This window comes from Aspergillus caelatus (assembly GCF_009193585.1).
Source record: "Aspergillus caelatus strain CBS 763.97 unplaced genomic scaffold BDV27scaffold_138, whole genome shotgun sequence".
Taxonomy (NCBI): Eukaryota; Fungi; Ascomycota; class Eurotiomycetes; order Eurotiales; family Aspergillaceae; genus Aspergillus; species Aspergillus caelatus.
Genome location: NW_022475401.1, coordinates 58,204 through 83,697, shown reverse-complemented (window position 1 = coordinate 83,697; position 25,494 = coordinate 58,204). Strand labels below are relative to the sequence as shown.

Below are 25,494 nucleotides of genomic sequence, written 5' to 3'. Positions count from 1 at the left end.
ATTAGGAGAGTCAACTTGGACCTTTCTAAGCAGGCAATTCCAGGCCAGGAACTGGTGGTCCAGTAATATTCTATTCGGTTATCGAAGAATGTAGGACCTCCTGTTATATATAATACTCCATGCAACTGTGACGTGCTATACCAAGGACTGTCTACCAACAATAGGTTTTTGGGATAACAATCTATACCCTAGAATCCATCCTAACTTTGCATGCTTGGCTGAGTGATAGACGGCTTTCGGCCTATTATATATTCGTAAGAATTCTAGTTCGACCACCTACCTCATCTACGGGTGTGAGAATGCTACGTACTCCTACAGGCTACTGCAGCCAAAGACTGGAGCTCTTAAGGCATTGTTCAAATTCCTGGGACCCTCAAAGATTCCCTCTAAATTGTTGTAACTATAAATGCTTATCTGGAGCCGCTCAAATATCCTTTTAATCCTAGAAAACCTCTGGGTAAGTACAGTGAAGGTATCGGTTCACCTTTATATACGATCGATGGATTATCTTTTGACAACCGAAAATCACGGGGCCTACCATCCCTTAAAGCCCATTGTTGGCGAATTTACCTAAATATACCACCTCTCTTTGTTTATGTAAAAACCAACCGCGTCGTATATATCTAGAAACCACACTCACTCTCATACAGTCTTACCTACCAATAATGAAGATTATATCTCCGCTTCTCACATTCTTCACTTGGCTCTCATCCACCGGCCAGCACACTATCCCCAGCCCATATGATCGACCTGTATCTGTCTCCCTACGCCTGAAGATGTCGAGGTCAATCGTTCACTGCATTTGAATGTCACTGTCAAGTGATCCCATCTTTGAAATAGCATCGAGTATCACATCTGCCACCTTTTGGGTGTTCATCCTAGAACTGCAAGCATGGCAGCCCGACCGGAAGAGGAGTATCAAGGGAAAATTGTAACCCTCTCCCTCTCTCCCATAGACATTTAAGCCTTGCCCTAATGCGCAACTCAAGTTGAAAATATCCATAGAATCAACCGAAGTCCCAAACGAGCCAACTGGCTTGCTTACCATCTGAAACCTCTCTCTCGCACGACATGCGAGCATTATTACGTGATATCAGACTCGTGATGCGTAGACGACCAGTCGCTACCCCCAGGGTCCTGAAGAATCTCACTCGGGCCCCAGATCTTTTGAGTCTATTGGAAGCCCTCCCTTACTGTGGCTACTCCTTCACAAATGGGCCCTGGAGACACGCCCTTGTAGCCTTTGGCACCGACCCAAGACAGGGCCCTGAATATAGGATGTATCAAACTTACAAATTTCCCTATACATATGACCCCATAATCGCAGAGCCTTCTTTTACATCACCCCCAACCGTCGAAATATCGTTCCCAAGAGTGGTTCGCACTAACCATGGCAACAACTCTCATATCTTTGACGGAAATTTACTTTTTACTGATGATAATGTTTGGCAGTTTTGCGACATTTCTGATGATCAACTTCACCGAATTTGGTCGACAACCACAGTTCGCCGTTCTTTCTGTCCTCAAAATGGATTTTTCTACAACGGCACGAATGCAAAGCTATGGGAAATCATGACTGACAAAGTTATGACCATACGAGATGGAGAAGAGCCTGCAGCGGACGATTATGAGTGTTTATTGGGCATTCCGGACAATTACAAATATGGTTCTCGTGGTAAAGACCGCAAGAGATATGGCCAGGGCTTCGGGCAAAACTACACTCGCAAGCAGGCCTTCATGAGATCTTTAATTCTGGAAAAAGGCACAATCCCTATGAAATATGTTTATCCACTATATCTAGTTGAATGCCTTGTAAATCACGCAATAGTACCAGATCCACTTCCAAGGTGATAGCTGAGTTTCCTTGGTTGAATTTAGATCTCAAGGTACATCGTCAAGTGAATTGTCTGAGGGAATTCAGTTGACTAGTTCTACCTTTCAAAACATAAACTCTCATTGTCCCCCAACACCAGAACCGCTTATTTCCTTATTCATTTTTTACTTCAAAAACTCCCCCAACCCTGCGGTAAATAGTCGTTTACCCATACTTCCAGTCTTTACTCAAGGATATACCCCAATCACAGGAATATAAGACAGTCGAGCTAGGCAACCATGACATCCACTACCCAAAAGAATCATACCACTGAACAGAATCAACAGTCCATGGAAAACAGCATGGATGATAGGCTGGATTCATCATGCAAGTCGAGTCAGAGCTGGGGGCGTTCGCGAATTCGACCGGGCTTCCAGGACGGCACCCCTGCATTCAGTTGAGCCCCTCACAGAAGAACAATACCGATCGCTCAAGTGTATAGGTAACCAGAGAGCTGCAAACAGGATGGTTCGGCCAAGACGTTTCATATATACACGAGAAGAGAAACTTTCCGCGATTCGCTATTGCCGGGAGGCCAGATCGCTAAACGTTGAAACCTCGAGATGCCATCCAATTACCATGGAAGTAGCGGCTCGAAAGCTTTTTCTCAATGAGGTGATGTTGAGACGGTGGATGAAAGAAGAGGACAAGCTAGCCGCCATGTCTCCTGGATCTAAAAGAGCCGACAAACGTCCTCGGGTTCAGGCAAAGACACTAGCAGCACCACAAGAAGGTACAAGGGAGACAGTATCTGGTGATGAGGCTTCATTCGTAGATGGGAGCTCCGGCACCAATCACCAATTTTCATACTATTTGCAGCTAAGCCCAAGGCAGCTGAGGGATACGTTGAGTTTGACAGCATCTGATCATAGGGTACGTCCCCAACCTCCTTAAGAATTGACATCAGTTGATCCATGTTTCGTCTAGCTCCATACTTTACAACACCCTGTTCCCTTTGTTGGCATTGAAGGGGGGAGGGTGGGGAAAGCTGTATACATTTCAAGATGCATATAACTTCTTAGATTGTCAGGATATCCTTCCCCACCCAGGCCATCCTCTCCCTCCACCTGCCATGCCTGGCTTACCATCAAACGAGCGACCTTCGCTGATTATCCACGCTGAGAGCACATACACGAGTAGGGCAAGTGAAAGCAAGGGTTCAACCCTTAGAGTTGTCGATGTTAATAAGCACCTTTACGAACTTGCTCCCGAATTTGATATACGAGCGCCAAGTGGTTATTACACGGGCTCCTATGCATCAGTTAGACCCTGTTATGATGAAGTTAAGCACTGTGTTGCATTAATTTGCCAAAGCATAACCACTTTAAGTAGTAAGGTGAGTACAAAATCACGAGATCTAAATAGCCTTATATGAGCCATGATTTGCATCTGACACTGAATCCATTAGGTGACTTCAGCCCTCCCTGTGCGCATTGAGCTGGACTATGATTGTCCATATCCCGGAGCCCCGGCTCAGTGGGCTGTACTTCTCTCTTTCGGCGACGAAGAGCTACTATTGCCCTTGGCATTGTCGTTGTGGGGTCCTCAGACTATGAATGCATCTAGGCCAAACATCTTATACCTTCAAGGATGGACAATTGACCATGGAATCCGGAAATCTCCACGACAATGCAAAGTAAAAGTGTACTACAGCAATATCGAAAGACTTTTAGAGGTGTTCAAGCACAGTACTGTGCTTCACGTGATGGATGTTGAACCGCTCTTCTTACGGGCTGAAGATCGCTGGCGCCCACGGAGATATACCAGCACATGGACACTTTATACGACTCCAATCCATGCGAACTATGCGTGCTCTAGGTTCGACAGTCCCATCCAAGGGAGATTCATGAATATTGAACTACTAGTGAACAACATTCGCCGGTGGGGCTCGAGGGTTGTTTTTAAGAAGGATACCACCCGAAAGCCTTTTCAGCTTCTGAGGCTAAGAGACTTTACATTACATCGGCCTACACCGCAACCGTGCGACCACCTCTACTCTCTGACAGAGAAGCTAGTCGAGGGCGTGAGGCCACAGGGCTTAAAGGAACCGTATTCTGATGAAGTGGAAGATTTGACTACCACTAAAATGGTGAAATACGGAGAAGGCATGCCTACAACGTCATATACTATGTGGGAGCCTGGCAGAGGGATTGATGGTGCCCATGATGTAACAGATTCCATCGCTGAACCGGAGGATTTTGCTGATGTTACCGATGCAGAGGAGGCGGACGAGGCCACACAGCATGGTAATAGAGGGCATATGAAGAAAAGGCGTCTGAACCAGCGGTCTTCAATGCAACGTGCAGTCCTCAAAAATTATTCATTGGTTGACGGCGAGAAAAAAATGCTTGATCCTAACTTGTCCATTACCACAGGAGCTATACTCTGGGTATTGCAAGCACCACTCATCGAGGATCACCCAATATGTGTCGTCATTGAAGGCTATGGGTGCTGAACCTCCAATGCCACAATGGGAGTTGAAACTTGCGGATGATGCAATGACTGATGTCAAAGCTCTTTGGACAAGTTATCACAGGTGTCCTCATAATACCTGGGTCATCGACTTTGAGTACATCACTCTGGGTAGAGAGATGTCTCCGATACCACTCCAGTTTGCTATTCGGCAGCTTGACGGCAAACTACTGCTTGCAGAGAATGTTCACTATGGCCTGTCTCTTGAAAATTTCCTTGCCAAACTAAACAATTGGGAAATTACGGACAGACGCGTACAACTTCTATTTACACGTTGCTATGGTGACATCATGACGAATGGATTGAGGCCAGATGAGATCCGGGACGAAATAGTCCATAAGCTGAACTACAGTGCAGAAAGAATTAGTATCATTTCATGGTACAGTCAGCAGGATATGCAATGCTTCCAAAGGTTGCTCTCAGGAAGTCGAGAGCTAATAGTTCCTAAAGAAAGCCACCATTTATGCTCAAACTTTCAGAACATTGACGTGGGAAGACTGCTGAAGAAGCTTCTCCCTAGGGCCTGGCCCTCTCTGTCTTTGTCCGTGGTGCACAGGAGCCTTCTTGCAAGGCACGGAAGATCCGGAGACAAGGGTGAGTATCACACTGCAGCTTACGACACAGAGGCCGTTACAGATATAGTCAAAGAGATAACAACGTTAATAGAATGACTTGGCTTCTAGAGAAATAGAACGCCTTCGATATAACTGTTCCTCTCATTTAGATAAATACAATCAACTTCATGTCTGAGACGATTTCACGTTCGATTCGTGTAAGAGGATTCATATTACGTATTGTAGGAAGAGACAATCAAGGTTATAACAATGTAATATGGCCGGTGCCGTGAATATTGTTGTATAGTAAACGAAGCAATCCCAGACATGGATTACGGTAGGGCAGGATGCATTCATTCATTACATGTGGTAAGCCGCTTTGGGGGGGGGGTTGCACAAGAAGCCATTTTAAATGGCGCACGCGAAGGCCGCAGAGGGCAGTTGTATACGCTGCTTCAAGTACATAGACAAGTTTATACGAAACAAAAAAATCAGCAACACATGACAGCCAACAGCTTCATTGTCATGTATGGATAATACATTAGTGCGCTCAGGGATCGGTGAACAACGTAAAGGTCCTTTGTCTGCTGTATTCACCACTATGATGCTATTTATGCCGTCGAATGTCCTTCAAGGTAGCAATATAGGAACTAGTTAAGATAGCCTATGCAAATTCCCAACAACTGAGTATAGATGCTCTTTAGTATTTCCGAAATCTCCGCACTCCAAAAAACCTTATCAATCTTATCTCCGCCATTTAGTCGAATCACACCACATCAAAACAACCTCTTGAACCTCCACTCCAACGTCCCCCCCCCTCCCCCCCAATTCGAATGTTCACCTCGCGGTCCCTCCCGCAACTCGGACGCATCATGGTCTCGGCTCGAAATTACACACTTCGTCAGCGACGATTTGCTCCTCTTAGCCCAGAGAGAAAAGGAACATCAAGTGCCCCACCGTTGAAGGGTATCGTTTTCGACGTGGACGGAACATTATGGTACTTGATACTTTCTATGAACCATGTTTTGGTAGCTCGGTTGGAGGACTGATTGATCAACCAACATGTAAATAGTCTTCCTCAAAACCACATGTTTGTTAAGATGCGGTATGTGCTTGATATCCGATATCGTTTTACATCCTACGTTGATGTGTACTAAATGTTCTCCAGAGACTCTCTTGGGATCCTCAACAGCGACATCGACATCTTGCACCATATTAGCAGTCTCCCAACCCCCGAGCAACAGCTTGAAGCCGCAGATAAGATCAAGGCCGTCGAGCGAGAGGCTATGCAAACCCAGGAGCCTCAGCCGGGACTGGTGGAGCTCATGGATTATCTCCACGAACGGGGAGTCAAGAGGGCACTTTGTACACGGAATTTTGAGTAAGCCGCTTTACCCCACCCTATCCTCCTTTCCCCCCTCAAAGACTAGATGTAAGGGAGTAAAGTGGACGGTAAAGGTTAATACTATTATGGCAGAACACCAGTACGGCATCTTCTAGATAATCATCTTCCTGCTCACGTGTTTCTGCCAATCATTACAAGAGAGACCCCGGGATTATTGCCTAAGCCGGATCCAGCGGGGATTTTGCATATTGCTAACGAATGGGGACTGGATAGTCGAGGAGAGAATTTAATCATGGTGGGTTTTTCTTTGCATTCCAGGTCATTTCCTCTTCTCTGAGAACTGATATGATGCTAGGTTGGTGACAGTATCGATGATATGACTGCTGGCCACACAGCAGGCGCTGCGACTGTCTTGCTCTTGAACGACCACAACGTTCATCTCAAGGAGCATCCCCATACGGATCTGTGCATAGAGCGGTTAGATGAGCTTATCGGCATCCTAGATGGAGGTTTTGTCGGAAACCGTGTTGGCGACAAGGTTCCTACTAGTGACTAGTGGGTCGGCTTCTACCACATTCCCGTCACCGATGCCTGGCAGCCACCGGTATGCCTAAATTCAAGATTAGACGAATAGTCCGAACCCTCTTGGCTCATGTAATCCCACGTGGCATGCTGCTGTTCATTGCCACGGCCCGTGGGGCTGTTCGTATCCGTCGTGGATCATGTACAGACACAGTTGCCTCAGTAGATGAAGACCTGACCAAAAGGTCAGGCACGGGGCTGTGAATGCATCAAATGGCATTGAAGCGCATCACAAGTGCCATCAACACAGTAAATATGTATGTTAGCCAAGGGTATCATGTACACATCAAGTTGCTATAGGCGCCAAGCGTAAGTGGAATGTCGCAGTATGTACAACCAGCCGAGCAACCACCTGTGTTGGATTAGTTATTCATAGATCAGAGTCTGTACTTATCCCAAGCCTTTTTAGCGGCACTCGGCATTGGGCGATAAGCGTCGCCATTACCCCCTCGTTTGTTACCATTGCCACGTCCGCCACGCCCCCGACCACCGCCTCTTCCTCCACGAGGAGGCGGTCTAGACTGGCCTCGTGGGGGCGAACGAGGTGCTGGTTGCCAGCTATCCTTGCCTCTTCCGCGGCGAGGGTTGGGGGACAAAGAGCGTTGGCGTCCGTTGCCTGAATGGAAATCCTGACGATCCCTATAAAACTGACGAGAATCCATATCTGGGCCTCGCGAGCCGGCCGGCGCTAGGTTCTTGTTCTTCCCAATTCCACTACCGATCCGGATATTGCCTCGGTTTCCACCACGACCGACGGGCCGTCGTCTGGTCATCAAGTCATCGCTGTCATCCGGGGAGGAGTGTGCATCCGCACGGCCCCTAATTTTCATTCCACCTCGACCTCTAGACGAAGGTCCTCCGCTCCTACCGTTGACTACGGAATTGATATTCGTGACCATATTCGGATCAATCCCTCTTAACGTCCAGGACGAAGATTTCAAAGGCTGTGGAAGAGATGGGCAGTCACCGACCAAATGATGGCTACTGGTACAATGAGAGCAAGATATGGATACAAGCACGGGCCCGGCCGGCGGCTCTTGCCGATGAGCTTTCCACATGAAATCACACTCGAGCTCCAAATGAGCCGAAGATCCGCACAGATCACAGGGAATCTCAGATGCGGAGCCTTTCAGGAGCGAAGGGCAATTTCGCTGATCGTGGCCACGCTCTCGGCACTTCTGACATCTTCTCCACGAAGGACAGAAACTGCTCTGGTGCTGATCCCAAGCACCGCAATGCACACACTACTAAGCAGTCAGTACCTACTATCTCCGATGCAGTGTAACAAACCCTTCTGAAGAAGGGGGTTGGCAAGTTTCAGAACGCACCTCTTTGTTTGGACACACTTCAGCAAGATGACCCTCCCGCATGCATTCAGTGCAGGCTACTGGTAATTGCAAGTTTATGTCATTAATCTCTCGATCGTAGAAAATATACTTCGCCTGGGCTTCCATATCTTCACGATTAAGATCAGCAAGTGTCTCGGGATTAGTGGGGTATTTTTGGGCGAAGAGGCGGAATGCTGCCTCCTTCGACGTCGTCGAAGAACCATCTGCGGCCCCGTCAGAGGCGTGTCCATTGGTAATACTTTGAGAAACCGGAAGAGACTCTGGATCGTAATCATCGTCGTGCAGCGACAGCCCCCCATTTTGTTTCTGGCTAGCACTCTGTGCCTGACCACGGGAATTGATATTCAACAGTATCGAGTCATCGGCCTCTGAGTCCAGAGATGAGTCGTCGGAGTCCCCTGATAGATGCATTCGACTGGAGTCAGATGAATCATCTTCCTGTACTTCTCCTTCTTCAGAAACACCATCACTGTTGGTCTGTGACACATTATCGTTGGCGCCACCAGTCGAAACAGATTCGCTGCGACTGCGCCAGTATTTATCGTTGACCGCATCAAACCGAGAATCCTGTTCGCCCTCATTTGCCTTGGTTCCCCGTTTGTTCAATGAAGTCCTGATGGTACTTTTACTGGCCTTATTCCAATTGGGAACAGCTGCAGATTGGGGCCCAGCCTGGGAAGAAGCCTCGTTTCCATCATCCGAGGAATTGGATTCATCGTCGCTACCTGAGGAGCCAGAGCTCGACGTACTATCCGGGTCGACCTCCAATGTATTTGCGCTGAAGGTGGCACCTTGAGGGACAAAGTCGCGTGCATCTGTAGGCCCCACCTTTCCATTTCTTCGTTGTCTTTTCCTGGGGTGCGAATTGCTGCTGTCTATGGAGCTCTGTCGCGAGCCATTGGTGCTAGTGGCGCGATTGCGTTGCGCACCAACTGAGGCTGTTCTGGAATCGTTATTATCGTCACCAGGTGAATCAGGCATACTGTGATCATGAGCCGAAGGATAGAAAAGGCTACTCCGGAGTACTAGGAAACGCGTGAAATGGGGAAGGATTGTCTGGTGTGGAGTGTTAGTTTCTTAAAATTTACGGCGGTTTATAGTGACCATCGGTGCAGTTTCGGATAGAAGAACTTCCGCCCGGCAGTACATGATGCATGTTTACTATTAAGTAGCTACTAGTTTATCATTCTAGTACTTGTGTATGGAAAATACCCAACACTATCGGCAATATCAGGAGTCTATCGATCCCATAGGGTGTGGTGGTGTTGATATTTATATATAAAGAAAAACTAAATATAATATTTTCATCAAGGAAAACCATTATGAACAGTCCAGCTGCTGGTTGGCATACAGATTGCTTGTCTAGAACAAACTGGTGTACGCAAGTTGCAAATATTAAACTACTACAAAGTCTCGATCATTCTATAAATATTTAGTGAGAAGAAAGATAGATCAAAACTAACTCATTAATATGTTCTACGGTTGCTTCTGGACCGTTTCGGACTATTATTAGTAGGGGTTTATTCCGTACCTTACCTTAGTATTGGTATTATTGTTGTCTTTTATTCCCTTTTGCCCCCCTCTTCGTTCCGACATTGAATATCCTACTTTTATATATCCTTATATCCCCCAACTCTTTTCAATTTTTATTTTTGGTGTTTGTTCTTGTATTGAGTCTTTTCAACAAGAGTCTATCCTTGTGTTCATAAATTCCTAGATATAATTGCCGCGTTCTTTAGTTACAACAACATTTTTTTTTGTGACACTGAATTTACGTTTTGCCTAAAAATACCCCCAAATTCATCCATCCATTTTTTTGCCCCCTCGGATTGGTGAACATCCCGTGACCCAAACAGCTGCCGATCATCCAATCTGACGGTCGGAAGTGAACTGAAGGACGGATCAGATCCTCTGCTACTTCTGCATTAGCAAACAACCTACTTACGTATTAGCTACAAGTGTGATTCCACCAGATCTGGGACTGTCTTGGCCGCTCTTTTTTCCGATCCTCTCCCAAATCCTCCTCTTCGTCTTCTTTTTTCCCCATCACCTTTCCTCGATCCCACGGTCTTCCCCCGTTCAATACCGCCAAAGTGTCTTCCCTCGCAGTTCCCCGTACCATTTCCTTCCCCCCGGGGGTGGATACTCAACCGCAACGATTGAGTCCGGATTCCAGCATGTCCCAGAATAAGGGTGGACGGAGGAGACGGTCAAGCAGCATCATTTATCAGGAACCACCGGAATCCATTGAGCGCACCAGCGACCAGGCCGCCTTACCCAATCTAAATGCGAACTGGGTCAATGCAAAGGGTGAGTGCATCGACATGGCCTCTATGCATATTGTGGTGTCCGGGGAGCTAACCGGAGACTGCTCATGACAGGTGCCTGGACCATTCATTTCGTTTTAATTGTTGCCTTGAAGATCTTCTACGACATCATTCCCGGGGTCTCGCAGGAAACCTCATGGACCCTGACCAATATCAGCTACATGTTCGGCTCGTTTCTTATGTTCCATTGGGTGCGGGGCATCCCTTTCGAATTCAACGCGGGTGCCTATGATAATCTCAACATGTGGGAGCAAATTGACAACGGAGATCAATACACCCCGACGAAGAAGTTCTTGCTATGCGTGCCGATCTGTCTTTTCCTTCTCAGCACGCATTACACCCATTACGACTTGACGTATTTCACCATCAACTTCTTAGCTACTCTGGGAGTGGTCATCCCGAAGCTTCCCTTTGTACGTACCCCCTGGCCCGACAATATCTATACCCATATCTAGCTAACTTGGCCACAGTCCCACCGACTGCGGATAGGTCTCTTCTCTCCCGAACCAGAGGAGTAAATATTCCTGTTCTCTTCCTTCTCTATTTGCTTTGTCTTTTCTTTTTTTCTTGATAATATTCTCCACTTGGCACCCAATATCCTTCCTTTCTCTGTCTTGTAATAATTGTTTCATGTTTCAGGGGCTATCCCCCCGACCTGGAATTGGCCGGAACTCTGCTATTCTACCCTGTCGAATACTTTTGTTTGCTGGAAAGCGGGATGGAGTGGTAGCATGGAGTACGGGAGGCACCAAAAGTGAAAAGGAACAAAAGAACCAAAAATGTCGAAAAAAAATCAATAGAATATGGGGTCGCGGAAATCTTTTGATAGAGGACAGGAACCAGCTGATCTGGCTCTTGAAACCACGTGTCTAGACTAAGGGGTATTTGCTATTTGCATCTTACGGTGTATATGGGGTTAAATCTATGAAACATACTCCTGGTAACTGGCCTCACAGCCTACTCATTCTACCGTTTGCAACCGTACGCAACAGCATGGTCAGAATGGGCTTTACGTAGGACTGGTCTTTGTTGAGACTGATGTCTTAGCTTATGCCATTTTGGGCGGATATTACGTCTATTGCATTAGGGTTAATCTAGATCATGCAGCTCTGTTGGGTCACATGAGGGATAGAGCAATCAACCCTATATTGGATACTGATTGGGTTTGTACGGGAACCTCGGCTTGTGGTTATAAAGGTTCGTGTGCCTAGAAGTAGTACGTTAGAGATGGTTTTAGATTGCCGTAGCGTCGTCGGCGATACTATAAACACCTATCTACGGTTTCGATTAGGGGTCGTCCATATCGAATACGGGTTGGGATTTTTCTTTAGTTAGTTGGACATACGTATGTGACCGGGGCTCATCTTCGGGGCTGTGGAGTAAATGGGCGGGACTGGGCCTCATTGTGTATGGCATGTACAGGTCTGTATGAAATATTGGGGTTATGGTTGGTATACTGCCCGTTATATTGGTATTGATACCATTGTGCTGCGTCGGATAGGGAATTGGTTACTATCGAATACCATCTACGTATGTAGTACAGGTAAGGGGGATCACCAAACTATATACGCTGGAAGGCAATGTTGACTTCCTTAGAACAAAAAAGGCATGTATAGATATATATCTCTCTCGGTTATAATATAGAGGAAAATCAGAAAGGTCCTTGTCACACCAAACTACACTAGAAACTGAGAGAAGATCCGCTCCACCTGATCGACTGAAGCAACAAGATTAGGATTAGGGTTATCATTATAGGGGCACCAAAGTGCAAAACCACTCACCCCTATCCATCTATATATATATGTAGAGGACAAAAAAAAAGGGGTAGATAAGATAGCGAGTATTCAAGAAACGCAAAAAAGAAGGACCAATCAAGTTCTAAGCGCCATTTGGCGCTGCTGGGAATCGAACCCAGGTCTGTTCGGGAATGTCCCATAGGACCACAACGAACCGTACTGACCACTATACTACAGCACCTTGAATTGGTGATTGTTTGGTCTTTTATTTAAACTATATAGTAAAAAGTATAATAAATACTTCACCCCAAAGAGTGGTAATATACTGTGTAGATCAGATAACGAAGATCTGTTTCACTTTACATGTAAGCCAGGTTACTTGAAACTTGGTATACAATCGGTAGATTGATATCCATATCAATTGCGAAAAACAAACCATGGATCAATGACCATGACTATGACTATGACCAGGGTATTCATTATTACACGTGGTTGTCGCATATCGATAAGAGTCGCGACACCGCGACTCTCAACCTTCTACACCATCAGCTCTCTCAGTCGACAAGTGAACACCCCAGTCAATGGCAGTGGCAGACGAAGAGGCGCCCTCGCCTCTCTACCGTACTGCTAGGACTCTTCCCTTTGAACTGGTCCAACATGTGGGCATTTTCTTTGAAGAGAAGCTCTGTCCGCCTCCCCTCACTCCCCGCAATTCACTTGATCGTCAAACTGACCGCGGCGTCCGTTAACCAGACACGCAAGCTCTAAACCTACTCCTAAACATCATCACCACGGGCACAATTACCCCAGCGCCAGTCTACGTCCCGTCGCCCCAGCATCTCGCCCTCGCCGCTACATTCCTCGTCCACCCCTCAACCACCACCCGGGCGAAAACCGCAGAACAAGAAGATGCCTCGAATGTCTCCCTGCGGCTCCTCCGCCTCGCAAACACCCTCGCCGGACCAGTATCCGCCAAACTCGGCACCGCGTTTACCTTCACCCACTTCGAAGCATCCCGCCATGGGCGCCGCCGGCGCGCCGAAGACGAGCAACCTCCCGACGATGATACAAAGCCGCTGAACCTCGACCTGGCCCAGACTGCCTCCCTATGGTCCCGCGCAGAGGACTTCTGGCACGCAGTCGGGTGGGCTTTCAACTGTTCCGTGCTCCATCATGAACGGTGGGAGAAATGGCAAATCTGGCTCGAATACATGTGCGAAGTGCTCGAAGATGACTGGAACGAACGCAAAAGAATGTGTGATCGCAACTCAAACACAGACGACAAAGCCCTCAAAGATAGCCTGATATTTCGCTACATCACCGAAACAACAGCAGGATACGGCCGCAACCGACGGATCCTCCGCGCGATCTTCGCAGACGGGGGCTCGTCCGCTTCGAACGAATTCCGCGAGGTCTTCCACCACGAGCTGAAAAAGCCCAAACAAGACAAGAACACCAAGAAACGCGAAATCCAGGTCAACATCGACGAAGAACAATACGGAGACTACCTAACCGATGACGACGACGACGACGATTCCTCCGATAACAATACCAAGAATGACCCAGACACGGCCTCAAAACGACCAACCCGACAAACCAAACGACCCCGACGAGGTACCCGCGCCAAAGACGCCAAATCAGCCGACGCAGTCGATACCACATCAACAGTCTACGCCCTCAGCGACGTCTCCTCGCACGGGGGCTTCCAATCCCTAGCCCTCCGCCAACGTCTCCTCCACCTCCTCTCCGGCGTCGCGGAGGCTCTCCCCGACGCCTTCACCCCCCTAGAGGAACTCTACCACCTCTTCGTCGAAAACATCCGCCATCTCCCCCTCCCCGTCTTCCAGGCTTTCGTCGCCCCGTCAACACTACCCTACTTCTCCCTCGAGGCGCGTACAACCCTCTGCGAATACCTGCTCTTCCGCATTCGCGAAAGCGCAGCCCCAGACACAGACGAAGAGTATCTCAACCAAGCAAAGCTCGAGAAATGTTTCCTCCCCTACGCGGCAAGCACGAGCAGCGTAGTCGACAACACCAAGATGTCAACCCTCCTCGAGACACTACTGATCCTGCTCGCAAACAGCGACATGCTAAAGGTAACTACGGAGCTGCAAGAAGCGGTAGAAGAGGGTATCCAGCGCCGCGCGGAGAAGGCCCAAATGGAGACCAAGAAGAGCGCAAGTGCGCGCAAAACGGAAGATGCGGAGTGGTGCTGGTTGCTTGAGAGTGGAGAGCGGTTGAGGTTTCTTGCTGAGGAGGTTCTTCCGCGTGCAGAGGATTCGGATTGAGTGATTTGGTTCCGTATGTTGGGTTTGTTTTGATGAGGGGAATCGTTGTGGTGGATTCTATTTCTTGACGGCTTGAGTTTGGCGTATAGATACCCTTGTTGTCTGTGTGCGTTTAGCATGTTACCGGTGCCTTTCGTTGCTGTTGTGGTTTAGCACTTTTATATCTTGATTAAATAAATTATTCAAATTGCTTATGATTTTTCTACAGCTAGCCACCAAGCTCTTGGTACAATATTTCAAATCAAACTCTAAAACACGAATAACCGCCATCATCGGGCAAACACAAATAGGTATAAAAGATTTGACTAGAACACCACTACCCGGACTTCAACATATCTGATCACGGAGGAGGACGAGGGCCAATGATCTGTCTCCTTGCGCCTCCAACTCCCAGGCCAGGACCGCCCCGGTTCTGGTTGTCACCACCCATAAAGCCGTATTGGTGCACATCCCAGGCTCCTTGTCCCGGTCCAACGCCGATACTACCATCTTTCATGCCTTTGGCAGCGGCCTGTTGCGTTTGCTTTTGGTTCTCCTCCCACTCACGCTGGCGCTCGCGCTCGCGCTCCATTTCACGTTCGAGCAACGACTTGGAAGCCCATCCGCCCGCTTTGGTCTTTTGCTGTGCTGCTGCACGGCGGCTATTTTCTGCGTCGACCTCGGCAGTCGTTGTGTAGTCTTGTGGGCGATGAGTGGCCGGCTTTGGTGCAACGGGAGGTCGATTGGATGCAAGGAAACGGTCTACGCGACTTTCTTGATTCGTGGGTTTCGAGGCATAGAGCGTTGGGTCCGGAAGGGGCCGAGGTGAAGTAGCGGCCGGCTCTGGGAGTGGCCGGGGTGGTAGGGACGGAAGGGGGCTGACCGATTCAGCAATTGGTTCTTCGTTTTGATGTTTGTTCCATTCCGTGCGAAGTAGACGGCGTTCTGACTCGAGCGAGGACAGATCGTAGCTCGGCTTAGGAGGCACAGGTACTGGGCGAGGTGCACGAGTCGCAGCAGGTACGGCTTGTTTTACTTGCAGCTCCTGACGCTCGCGCTGATATTCCGCTTCCCTTTGCTTTGCGGTCTCTAACTCTCGCTCGAGTTCCTTTATGCGCCGGCTTTCTGAGGATTCGGCGGGGGCTTGGTCCGGTCCAGCTTGACTCGCTTGGTATTGACTGAGGAACTGTCCATTCAGGCGGGTATCATTGGCTTCCCGACGGCGCAACCTCTCCTTCTCCAGCCTCTCATCGGCTTCTCTTTCCTCGCGCTGACGCTGCTGCTCCTCCTCTTCCCACTGTCGCTGTTGATCGTTCCATTTCTTTCGCTCTTCCTCAAGCTTGCGTCGCTCTTGTTCCTTTAGACGGGCAGTTTCCTCCTCCCATCGACGCTCCTCTTCTGCTCGCGCACGCGCTTCTTCTGCCTCTCGCTCTTGTTGACGTCTGCGCTCTGACTCCTCGAACTCCAAGCGCAGGCGTTCTTCTTCTTCACGTCTGCGCTTCTCCTTTTCGGCCAGACTCGGTACATTTGGTGCCGCGGTCGTGATCTGTCGTCGAGCACCAAACGCCACACCTTGGTTGGCTTGACTGGCGCCGCCCATATAGCCGTATTGGTGGATGTTCCAAGCTGGCATCGTCGTATGCTCATCCGTTCTTTTGCTCCAACTGCTCACCGGGCCTGGAGATTTGGCCGGGCTTGAGTATCCAGAGGCGCTGGAGTTTGCATTACTGAGTCCCCGTGGCCGAGATGGTGTATGGGCACCTTGACTGGAACCGGTCGCATTGGGGCTTAAAGCACCCACTTTGCTTTGAGGACCAATCGAACGGGGGAATTTGCCGGGTTGGAGAGCATTAGCTCTTCTACTGAAGGCCACCAGACACTGCAGTACCTGTGCTGGATCCTTGGCCTCATAAAGGTCGACAGTGAGGAAAACATCATGCGGAGGAAGGCTCAGGGGTGGGATTTGACACGCGCGAAGGAAGTGTGAGATGTTTTCCATTTGCACGAAGGGCATCGATGACTGCTTATACTTGACGCCGGGGGAAACGGCAAGGTTGACCAGCCTAGGATTACGTTAGTACGTCGAATTGCGGTAGGAGAATGTAAGAAACGTAATTATTCAGCTTACCGGCACAGTGCGACGCCATCTTTGAGCGCATCTAGAAGATCTCCTGCTGGTAGTCTTTCATGGAGGACTTCTTCAACCCAGTTGCGGACTTCTGCGGCAGCCTGCGGGGTATAGCGGGACAGTCGCAGACTGCGCAAATCCTTATCCAGTGACGTAACGGAAGCCATGTTTGAGATTCGGATTTATCTGAAACAATCAGTCTGTCGTGAGTAGTCGTTAGACTTCTTTCTCACTACGACCGACAGATGGAATTGACTGTTTAATGCTGCCAGCCGTTGGCATGAACCGTGGTACGGGAACCAAGGGGGCGGAATAGGAGGCGGTGCTCCTGATATAGAAAAGAGGCAAATTGAATGGATCTAGAATCGAATAGCTCGGTGGGTTATATACAGAGTAGCGTTCAAGTTAAAAGGGGAAGAACAGTAGAAAAGAGAAAAAAGGGGTGGTGGGGGGGGGGGAAATATATGAGAATAGTGAAGTGATACAGAATAGAATAATTAGTATACTTGTTCATAAGCAACCGGGTAGGGAATGGAATGGAATGCTGTTGTCCTTCTGTCTCCTGTAGATCGACTAGTAGGCCGCCAATACCGTGACCTATCACAGCCCTGCCTTACCCGATGACGTCCGTCGTTCAATGAATCCCTTCGGTGCCCAAGTCTTGTCTAAGCCCCCCAATTCACGTCAAGGTGGATGACGCTGCTTCAGTTTCCCCATTTTTATTTTATTTGATTTTCTTACCATTCATAGCCGCCTGATTTCTCTTCTCGATCGGCCTCGAAATGAGTCCGGTAAATAGTCTGTGGTTCAAGTGGAAGAGCCTTCGATTGCCGTGGCGAAAATCCTTCCTCGTCGGTATGTCCAACCTCAATGTTGCTACCTAGTTATCCGCAATGTCTCAGACTAGATGTCTTTGTAATAGGGACGGATCTCTCCGGAAACACATTCTGGGAATTTAAAGATGCCTTGAATGCTGCGCGATACCGACGGATTGTCAAGTTCAATCCTAAAACCCATTATGCGGATGTCCAAGTGAGCCGTAAGCAACTTCCTTCTCCTTTCTAACTACTTTACTCTACTCCACCCTCATTTGCCCTCGCAAGACACGCTAGAAAATCATTTATGAACTGACAAAATGGTAATCCAGCACAATGGCACCAATGGCTCCGCTACGTCCGAGCCGAACCCCCCTCCGTCCAAGAGCAACAACAAGACGTTCTCCGCCAGATTCAAATTAAGCAACTGGCCCGACTGGCCGATGAGCGCTGGGCCAGCAAGCCCTCCTACCTCGACATGCCACAGACCAAACAACCAGCACCAGCAACCCAAACAACAGATGCGACCATGAATGCATCCACGGAGGGCAACAATACACATGGAAATATTGCCCCTACACCCGAACCCAAAGAAACGGACCACGTCGAGACACCAGTCACTAAAAAGGACCCCTGGGCTGCAGCCCGAGGAGCTCCTAGCCAGGACTGGCAGCCGCAATCCTGGACACCGAAGCCGTCTCAGAGATGAGGTTCAATGACGGGATAGAAATTAGGAAATGTCGATCTTTATCTCGTCGGTAGATTACACGCGCCGTTTGAAGGATTCCGTTCGAACTGTCGCGATTGGCCGCTGTCAATTCGATGTCTGGTTACTTTGTGGCTTGTGACGGCTCGGGAATTATCTGATAGCTTTGGTTTCAAAGCTGTATTGCGCTTTCCTCCCGTCGGAGAAGATCTAGGGGCGCGACTTGGCTATATCGTCTGGTGATTTGAGGGAAAGGATGGGCTCAGGGCCATTCTTGGTTCATGACATGCTGATCTTGTCCGAGTGGCTTGATACTTCATGTTAAATACTGGAGTTAGAACTGGATATTTGTACTTTAGATATGTATTTTATGAGATCTAATGGCCCTCGTTTTGAGTGGGGTTGGAACTGTGTATACTAGTTATGCGATCTAAAGGGCTCTTCTTATATATTGGTGTGCATCATGACGTTCGTGACTCACATGATATTTGATCCAATATGATATATATTTATCAACTAGAAAAGAGGACTTGAACCAATGAGAAGACCAAAAATATATATTAAAGTGGTATGGCATTTGGTGTACTTTTGGAGACTCGATATGTACATCAAGGTGGAATACATTATGCCTAATTAGGTTTAGGTAAGACGGCCCGGGGGGCTGATTAAGATGCCAGGAACAAATCTAACGCTCAAACAGATCCTCTCTCAGTGTTTTAGACTCCGGATCCATCAAACACCGAACAGACCAACTGGAAACACTGAATATAAAAGTAATATAAGGGCAAAAGGTATATAGCAGAAATAAAACAAGAAGTCAAACAGGCCAACGGGATTAACTCCAGTTTTTTAATACATCACAGCCTCGAGAGCCTCCACATCTCCACCGGCTTTCCGTACTGCATTAAGTGCGGCTTCGCTAATCCTGCGACGCCGGTCACGGGCCTCTTGCTCCCGACGCGCTTTGGTTTTGGAGCTGCCACTGGGGGCAACTCCTGTGAGAATCTTTTGACTGTCATTTGGCGTAAAGTTTACAAATGATACAGTTACCGACTTGCCGGCTCCCTTGGGGCTGCCCGATCCATGAAGGCCCTTGACAGGTTTAGGGACATTCATTGAGTTGGAGGAAATCTTCCGGCCGGGCTGACGGCGCTGAGCTTTCATGGTGATGCTGTGATGCATGGCTAATCCGTTCTTGGGGGATCGATCTGCTCGCGGAGACAGAGATGGTGATCGCGATTGATGAAGCTGAGGAGTTGCAAAGGAAGATGTGTCAACATATTTAGGGTGAGCGATAGGCACGTGGCTATAAGCGTGGTTCTCCTGACAATTGGACGCTGCCGGAGCCATGGTGGAGGAGGAAAACGATGAATTGGCGGTAGCAGTCATGTCATACGCAGAGGGATCCATCTGGATCATAAGACCCCCTTGCAGGATGTCATGTTGATTATTGGCCAAATCATGCTGATGGGTGGTGTTCTGGATCTGCTGCTGTGGAGGGGGCGACGTGACTACTTGTTGATAGGAAGGTTGGCGTTGGGGCACCCGAGAATTCATGGGAGGCCACCAGGCCTGAGCATCGTGGCTCTGAAGATCAGGCGTGAAAGGAAGCCCGGGAGTGCCGAGCGCATCGGAATTCCAGGATGACATGGACTGGGGATCCGAGGAATGCGGGGAGGGAAAGATGTCGTCTGCTGAAGGGGGGCTCGAAGTCACCGTGGAGTTATTGGAGTGGCTTAAATACCGGGCTTGCTGTCTTGATAGCACTCCCGTACATGGCGATGGCATGGAGATCGCGGGAGATGGGGTGAATATGTTAGAGTCAAAGTGATGATGCATCTCGCCGGAGTCTCCCGAATGATGGATGTGTACGGCGCTGTTATCGGCAGCTATGTTTTCTTGTTGTGGCAGGATATCTGACGGCGGCGGCGACAGTGGAAATCGGTCATCAGCACTACGGAGGAAATTCAGGTTCTGAAGTCGGTGCGCCCAAGCTTCTTGGTACGCCATTCTTCCTTTCTGGAATTGAGTAGGACGTGTCAAGCTGGGGGAAAAGCTTTGTTTGTGCTGCAAACCACGACGACCATTAGGTTCGCGGTGACGTTGGATAGACTTCGGAGTGACTAATGCACTTTTTGGTTTACGGCGTGGAGTTCCCGGGGGAGTTGTCGGCGAAGAGCGGGTCTCTGCAGGGCGAGTCGTCGAAGAAGCTTCAAGGTTGACGTTTAGATCTGAAACAGCAGAGGGATGAATCGTGTCTTGAAATGCAAGGGGGGCTTGGCCTAGAGATGAGGGTGCATCTGGCGGTAGGCTCCAGAGATCCTTCGCCCACTGTGGTGAAGGATGGGTTTGTTGTTTGGAAGTGGAGATGATGGGTGACTGCTCGCCACAATTACTTGACAATGAGTCCAGCGAAAAGAATTGATCAAAGTCGCCAGGGAATGAAACGTCTTTGTTGCCGTCGGTACTCGAGCCATCAATATTGACGTACTGACTGAATAAATCATCGTTGTTGAACGGATGGTCGAAAGGTTGTGCAAACATCTTGTCGGATATTCCCTTTCCGTTTGCGGCGATGGTGGTTCCAACCTCAGCTGTCAAAGAGAACGTTTACCAAAAAATTGGTGGGCAGGGTCCAATCTGATTGGCGACCAGCGTATACTCTGGGTCGAAGGGAACTGCGGATCCTTAGCCGGCGATCCGTCCAAGAGCTTCGATTCTTTGCAGCGATCGATGTTGGAATGTTTGGTGTGTAGGAGTGGTTTGATGGTTTGACAATCAAAGAAAACACTGCAGAAGATGCAAAGAAGACAAAGAAAACAAACAACAGACAGAGGCCTGTATTTGAATCGTTGCGCCGGGGACCCAGCCTCTGGGATTCTACACACATTCCAATTGCTCTAAAGATGGGTAAGGAATGCCCCAGAGGGGGGATGATGGGAAGCTCTCCATATGGTCCACCCTGGGCCCATTGCTTGACATGAATGCCTGAGTACCCTGCTCCGACCAACCACAGAGGTTGAAAAACTGGGTGGCTGATTGGATACCTCAAGGGCTTGCCCACATTCATTGACAGAGAGAATGCTCGGATGTTCCCATTAGCCACTTGGTAGAATGCAACCCTTACTATACCAGAAACAGGGTGTGTTGTATCAGCAGGACAGTCATACGAGGACCCCAGAGAGGTGTCCTCCAATGCACACCAATGATGGCGAGAGATGATCGTTAACAATGGAAGTAGCTACTGGCCGGCTTGTACGCGCAGCCCATGCGCGTTTCTTAGTTGGAGCAGGGCCGTTCCTCAACGGGAAGCACCCATCACGGCGAAATGACGTACCGAATGTAAGCGTCATGAATCATGATACTACCCTATGAATTAGACCCAGAGCTTGTGTGGGTATCCGGGAAAGACCCCCCCTCCACTCTCAAATGAACCTTGTTCAATGGGATTCTTTACTGACTAGTTCGGTGGAGTAGGAGCTGCTCGAGCGGTCGAGCCCTCCAATGCCATGGAGTCGATCGCCCTGTTGGAATGGATCCCGGAATGCTGGAGCTGGAGAGGAATGCGCGCCTCCAGTAACCATGCACGGAATAAGTGCTCATCAAGGGGAAATCATTTCCATACTAGCAGATTCTAGTTGTGTTCCAATTAGTAAGTAACTTCAAAGAAGTTTGGAACAAAAGATATGCACGGCAGGTGCTAATCTGCTCTCCTGAAGTTTCTATAATTAATCCTCCTGACGCGTAACAGCTCCCTTTGACCAGTCTTCAATTGTTTGCATCCAGTCTTTCTCATCTTGTATATCAACAAAATTAAAATGTGCTCTAGATCGCAAGGGATCACCAGAGATCGCCACCGACTAATTTCTCAACAGGTAATTTAGTTGTTGTACAGGGATATAGTATAGCTATCACGTTTCACTCAAGACCACGCGATGTTGATGTAGCTCAGAACGCCCCAAGTGCGGTTTCTTTGTCCAAATCCGTCTTATCCTTGTAGTTCATCTCTGGAAGGCAGTTATTGTGCAACAAACAAACGGCGATCATGGTTTGCCAAGATCTGTAGGAGATTACCCGTCGAGGCTCAAACACCTAAATCCAAACTGGATACAACTGCTGCCAGGATCAGAAAGAACACTTAACTCAACCAGGGGTCGACTTTCGAACAGTGGGTAAGGTGGGAGAGATTGGGAGGGTAAAGGGGGGAAGCAGCCATATGAAAGAATGCTTGAACTACTACGATTGGTAAAAGCGCAGATAAGATCGTTGCATCCCTTGTGTTCCTCAAAGAAGGAACCTATTTTGAGATTGGAATGCTTGACACTAAGAATGATAAACATCTAGGGACGGATTAGGTTGAGAGTACAAGGGACATATCAGTACCTTGCCTCAAAGTATACTCGAAGTATACGCTCAATTGTGGTACCTGCATATCTGCAGGTACTGAACAAAGATCTCCTTCGTTGATGCTCGCCAGATTAAGGCGAGTGTCCTTCATTAAACCTCCTGTGACCAGTACTTTTGCTAATTAAACATAAGTACACATGAATTCTTATAGAATTAGTAGGGATATACTCAATCTTGATTGTACAACCTAGATTTTGTCGTGTTTCACAACCATCATCCCGCCTGACGCAGTTCTTTCTTTACTTCAATACTTGCTTATAATAGCTTATATTGAGTAGTACCAGATCGGGTACGCAGTACTCCGGTCCAGAAGCCCTAACCCGGAGCGGATCAACTTAGACACCGAACTGGTTGCCATGACTTCATTCGTTGGGAAACAAGCGGCAGCCGAGGAACGCTATACCATTTCAGGACTTCCGAAGCCGGGCCGAAAGGAGCCGAAAGAAGGGGGCGAACAGCCGCAACTGGTCAGGTGGTGGGTGATGACGGAAATCTGACTCCAAGGCAGGACTGTCAGCGACGGTCGTCTTTCCTTGACCTTCCTTCCACAGGCACCCTGTGCTGTTTCATCATCACCACTCTTGTCGCTACCACACGTTTGTTGTGTGGGTTCATGATAGTGTATCTCTGAACTTCTCTTGGGGCAATCTGACTATCTTCCGATTGTTACCCCTCGCGCCCCCGCCAAATCTCTCACCCCATCCCACGCAAAGTGGCGTGAATTCATAAGCCCAGGGCTCGACTCATCATCTCTGGTACAACGACGCGAATATATCTCTGATTCAGTCGAGGAAGTCGCGCTTTCTCGTCCAGACTCAACTATCCCTGTTAAGGCCACGCAACGCGTCGTGGGCGATCAAAATACCTTGAAAGATCTCGAATACGCACACCTACAGTCTATATGTATATCAACGCAGAGTCCATCAAAATCAACCCTTTTTTGAAAACGAGGAGAGGACTCAAACCGGAGCCTTGTACCGGTAACCTTCAGCAGCACCAGAAGTGCATGTCTTTTACCTTAAGAAATTCACGGATCTCGAAGTAATCACCAAGATGTATTCCAAGATTGTTTTTGTCGGGGATGCCCTCGTCAGCCTCCACTAGGTGAATACCTTGATTCACGCTTGTGTTTCACCATGGACTCCTACCGGTTCTTCGGAGGCCTTCGAAGCCAAAAACTTTCAAAATCGAAAACACAACTACTGATCCTTTTTCAATAAATTAAACGGTCTATTCTTCACCTGTTGTCAAGGCCTTGGGTCTCAACATACCTACATTGGTACTTGGCAGAACGTGTCTCGAACACAGATCACAGGTTATCAAGATGAGCAACCAAACTATGAACAAAAAGTCCTGGGAGTCTCTTTCTTCGACATTCTCTGGCCTCGAAATCTCTCTCTCTCAGGACAGCTGTTATGCATCTGATGAAGTTTCAGTCACATCGACTAACCCGACCACCGTCAATTCGTCAGTGGTCTCGTCTGTAACACCTACTACGGCAACGGCAGATCGTCCGTACTTGAAGCCGATCTTAAAGAGACGGTATGCCGAAATCGAGGAAGACGAAGAATCTGAGTCCGGCTATGCATCGGGTGCTTCTGAACAAGAGTTTGAGTTTTTATCAGAAGATGATTCCGACTCCGACTCCGACTCCGATTCGGATTCCGATGACGATGAAGTGTACTACGTCACATGCTGGGAAGATGAATCGGACTCCATGTCCGAATATAGCGAAGATGATGACAATGACTATGATTACGACGACGACTCAGCCGATGGTTCCTTTATTTCATTCGGGTCAAACAATGTTAGGTTTGACACCAACCTGCGCTATATTGAAGCGCCAGAGCTCCAAGAAGAAGACTCACCCTGTACGGAATTGACCTGCCATGAGCTTATGGAGATGGCAAGGGCATCTGGCAGCCTCCAATTACAGGAGGGAAACGATATCGGTGACGATTTCGATGACACCGAACATGGCGGTATCAGTGACTCCATCAAGCAGCTGCCTGAAGAACATACCAGTGATGTCATAGATCTAGATAAGCGGCTTTTCATAGCCTACATGAATGGCATCAATGGGATCGCTGATCCCGGCTACAAGTCGCGTCTGCACGCGCGGGTTGGCGACATCAAGATGGGTCGTGTTACATCGCCGTACTTGGAGGCAGATATTGCCGATAGGGTTTATCTTGATCATGCCCTCGACCATGTGATTGGAACATTTCCCAACCTCGTTGCCAAGCAGGAGTTTGATGAACTTTTAAGCCTCAGCGAAGAAAAGGGAGCTTTGGAACAGGCGACTAGGACCCGTGAGAGTCTTAACCTGAGCTTATTGAAGAAGATTGAGGGCCTTCTCTCCGAAAGATTGGCCTGTGATGTCAAGATCGGACATGATGAGCTGAGCTTTTTTGCTGGTGGGGTCGCGTATGCCCTTGAAAACTGGAAACCCTATATGGTCCATTGAAATGATTTACGATCAACAAAAGGCTTCAGTGCAGGAAGAACGAAGCCAACATAGGACAAAAGTCTGACACGGAAACACTGGAATTTATTTGATTTATCTATAGCGATTTACAAAAGCTTTATCTAGCGGGTTAATCTATTCAGTTTTGAAATCTTGAGTTTCAGTGGCCATGGTCACGTTCATTTAACAATACGGGCATATGTCTACACGGCTCCCTTTTCAACCACGAGGAAAGCTTTGACTGTCTCTTATGTAGGCCGTCGCATTTCCCTTGGGTTGTAGCGATTGTTGCCGTACCATCATCCCCAAGCTCAAAAGTTGATTCTGATTCCGTAAGTCATTTTTTTTAGGACCGCCCTAAGAGGCGACAGTACCGAAGTTCCAAGGCCAATAATGAAGCTAAAAATTAGGCATAACGAACCTCCAACAAGTTCCCATTGATTTCAAGACCGCACTGACATAACCT

At 48.4% G+C, this 25,494-nt stretch overlaps 10 protein-coding genes and 1 non-coding gene across 11 annotated transcripts; 7 read left to right on the top strand and 4 right to left on the bottom strand.

Annotated features, from left to right (window-relative positions):
• Positions 1–1,104: 1,104 nt before the first annotated feature.
• BDV27DRAFT_146881 (uncharacterized protein) lies at positions 1,105–1,858 on the top strand (the record flags this gene model as incomplete). The annotated part of the gene is made up of 2 exons (XM_032070649.1): positions 1,105–1,782; positions 1,829–1,858. The coding sequence occupies 2 exons, from the start codon at positions 1,105–1,107 to the stop codon at positions 1,856–1,858; spliced, it is 708 nt and encodes a 235-aa protein (XP_031925652.1).
• A 254-nt stretch (positions 1,859–2,112) lies between these two features.
• Positions 2,113–5,016, top strand: BDV27DRAFT_166094 (uncharacterized protein; the record flags this gene model as incomplete). Its single annotated transcript, XM_032074106.1, has 5 exons — positions 2,113–2,224; positions 2,271–2,746; positions 2,781–3,209; positions 3,282–4,199; positions 4,249–5,016. The coding sequence occupies 5 exons, from the start codon at positions 2,113–2,115 to the stop codon at positions 5,014–5,016; spliced, it is 2,703 nt and encodes a 900-aa protein (XP_031925651.1).
• Positions 5,017–5,771: 755 nt separating this feature from the next.
• Positions 5,772–6,800, top strand: BDV27DRAFT_159653 (putative haloacid dehalogenase-like hydrolase; the record flags this gene model as incomplete). Its single annotated transcript, XM_032072903.1, has 5 exons — positions 5,772–5,896; positions 5,972–6,004; positions 6,068–6,280; positions 6,377–6,539; positions 6,600–6,800. 5 exons carry the CDS (start codon positions 5,772–5,774, stop codon positions 6,798–6,800), a joined length of 735 nt encoding a protein of 244 aa, XP_031925650.1.
• Position 6,801: 1 nt separating this feature from the next.
• Positions 6,802–9,359, bottom strand: BDV27DRAFT_16806 (zinc knuckle domain protein). The gene is made up of 2 exons (XM_032074668.1): positions 8,155–9,359; positions 6,802–8,070 (listed from the first exon to the last, which is right to left on the bottom strand). The coding sequence occupies exons 1-2, from the start codon at positions 9,154–9,156 to the stop codon at positions 7,204–7,206; spliced, it is 1,869 nt and encodes a 622-aa protein (XP_031925649.1). The 5' UTR covers positions 9,157–9,359; the 3' UTR covers positions 6,802–7,203.
• Positions 9,360–9,786: 427 nt separating this feature from the next.
• BDV27DRAFT_131319 (ORMDL family protein) lies at positions 9,787–11,582 on the top strand. Its single transcript, XM_032067609.1, has 3 exons — positions 9,787–10,485; positions 10,557–10,915; positions 10,973–11,582. The coding sequence occupies exons 1-3, from the start codon at positions 10,353–10,355 to the stop codon at positions 11,018–11,020; spliced, it is 540 nt and encodes a 179-aa protein (XP_031925648.1). The 5' UTR covers positions 9,787–10,352; the 3' UTR covers positions 11,021–11,582.
• Positions 11,583–12,392: 810 nt separating this feature from the next.
• On the bottom strand, positions 12,393–12,479 carry BDV27DRAFT_t142. The gene has a single exon. It is a non-coding gene; the product is annotated as a tRNA-His (tRNA).
• A 311-nt stretch (positions 12,480–12,790) lies between these two features.
• BDV27DRAFT_131317 (uncharacterized protein) lies at positions 12,791–14,668 on the top strand. The gene is made up of 2 exons (XM_032067608.1): positions 12,791–12,925; positions 12,992–14,668. The coding sequence occupies exons 1-2, from the start codon at positions 12,820–12,822 to the stop codon at positions 14,524–14,526; spliced, it is 1,641 nt and encodes a 546-aa protein (XP_031925647.1). The 5' UTR covers positions 12,791–12,819; the 3' UTR covers positions 14,527–14,668.
• Positions 14,669–14,704: 36 nt separating this feature from the next.
• Positions 14,705–17,132, bottom strand: BDV27DRAFT_131316 (calponin homology domain protein). The gene is made up of 2 exons (XM_032067607.1): positions 16,634–17,132; positions 14,705–16,568 (listed from the first exon to the last, which is right to left on the bottom strand). The coding sequence occupies exons 1-2, from the start codon at positions 16,798–16,800 to the stop codon at positions 14,867–14,869; spliced, it is 1,869 nt and encodes a 622-aa protein (XP_031925646.1). The 5' UTR covers positions 16,801–17,132; the 3' UTR covers positions 14,705–14,866.
• A 178-nt stretch (positions 17,133–17,310) lies between these two features.
• BDV27DRAFT_131315 (uncharacterized protein) lies at positions 17,311–18,664 on the top strand. Its single transcript, XM_032067606.1, has 3 exons — positions 17,311–17,488; positions 17,556–17,672; positions 17,781–18,664. The coding sequence occupies exons 1-3, from the start codon at positions 17,416–17,418 to the stop codon at positions 18,155–18,157; spliced, it is 567 nt and encodes a 188-aa protein (XP_031925645.1). The 5' UTR covers positions 17,311–17,415; the 3' UTR covers positions 18,158–18,664.
• A 175-nt stretch (positions 18,665–18,839) lies between these two features.
• On the bottom strand, positions 18,840–20,698 carry wetA (developmental regulatory protein WetA; the record flags this gene model as incomplete). The annotated part of the gene is made up of 2 exons (XM_032072902.1): positions 18,840–18,915; positions 19,011–20,698. The coding sequence occupies 2 exons, from the start codon at positions 20,696–20,698 to the stop codon at positions 18,840–18,842; spliced, it is 1,764 nt and encodes a 587-aa protein (XP_031925644.1).
• A 2,841-nt stretch (positions 20,699–23,539) lies between these two features.
• On the top strand, positions 23,540–25,108 carry BDV27DRAFT_16734 (uncharacterized protein). Its single transcript, XM_032074454.1, has one exon. It carries the CDS (start codon positions 23,886–23,888, stop codon positions 25,026–25,028), a length of 1,143 nt encoding a protein of 380 aa, XP_031925643.1. The 5' UTR covers positions 23,540–23,885; the 3' UTR covers positions 25,029–25,108.
• The last annotated feature ends 386 nt before the right edge of the window (positions 25,109–25,494 follow it).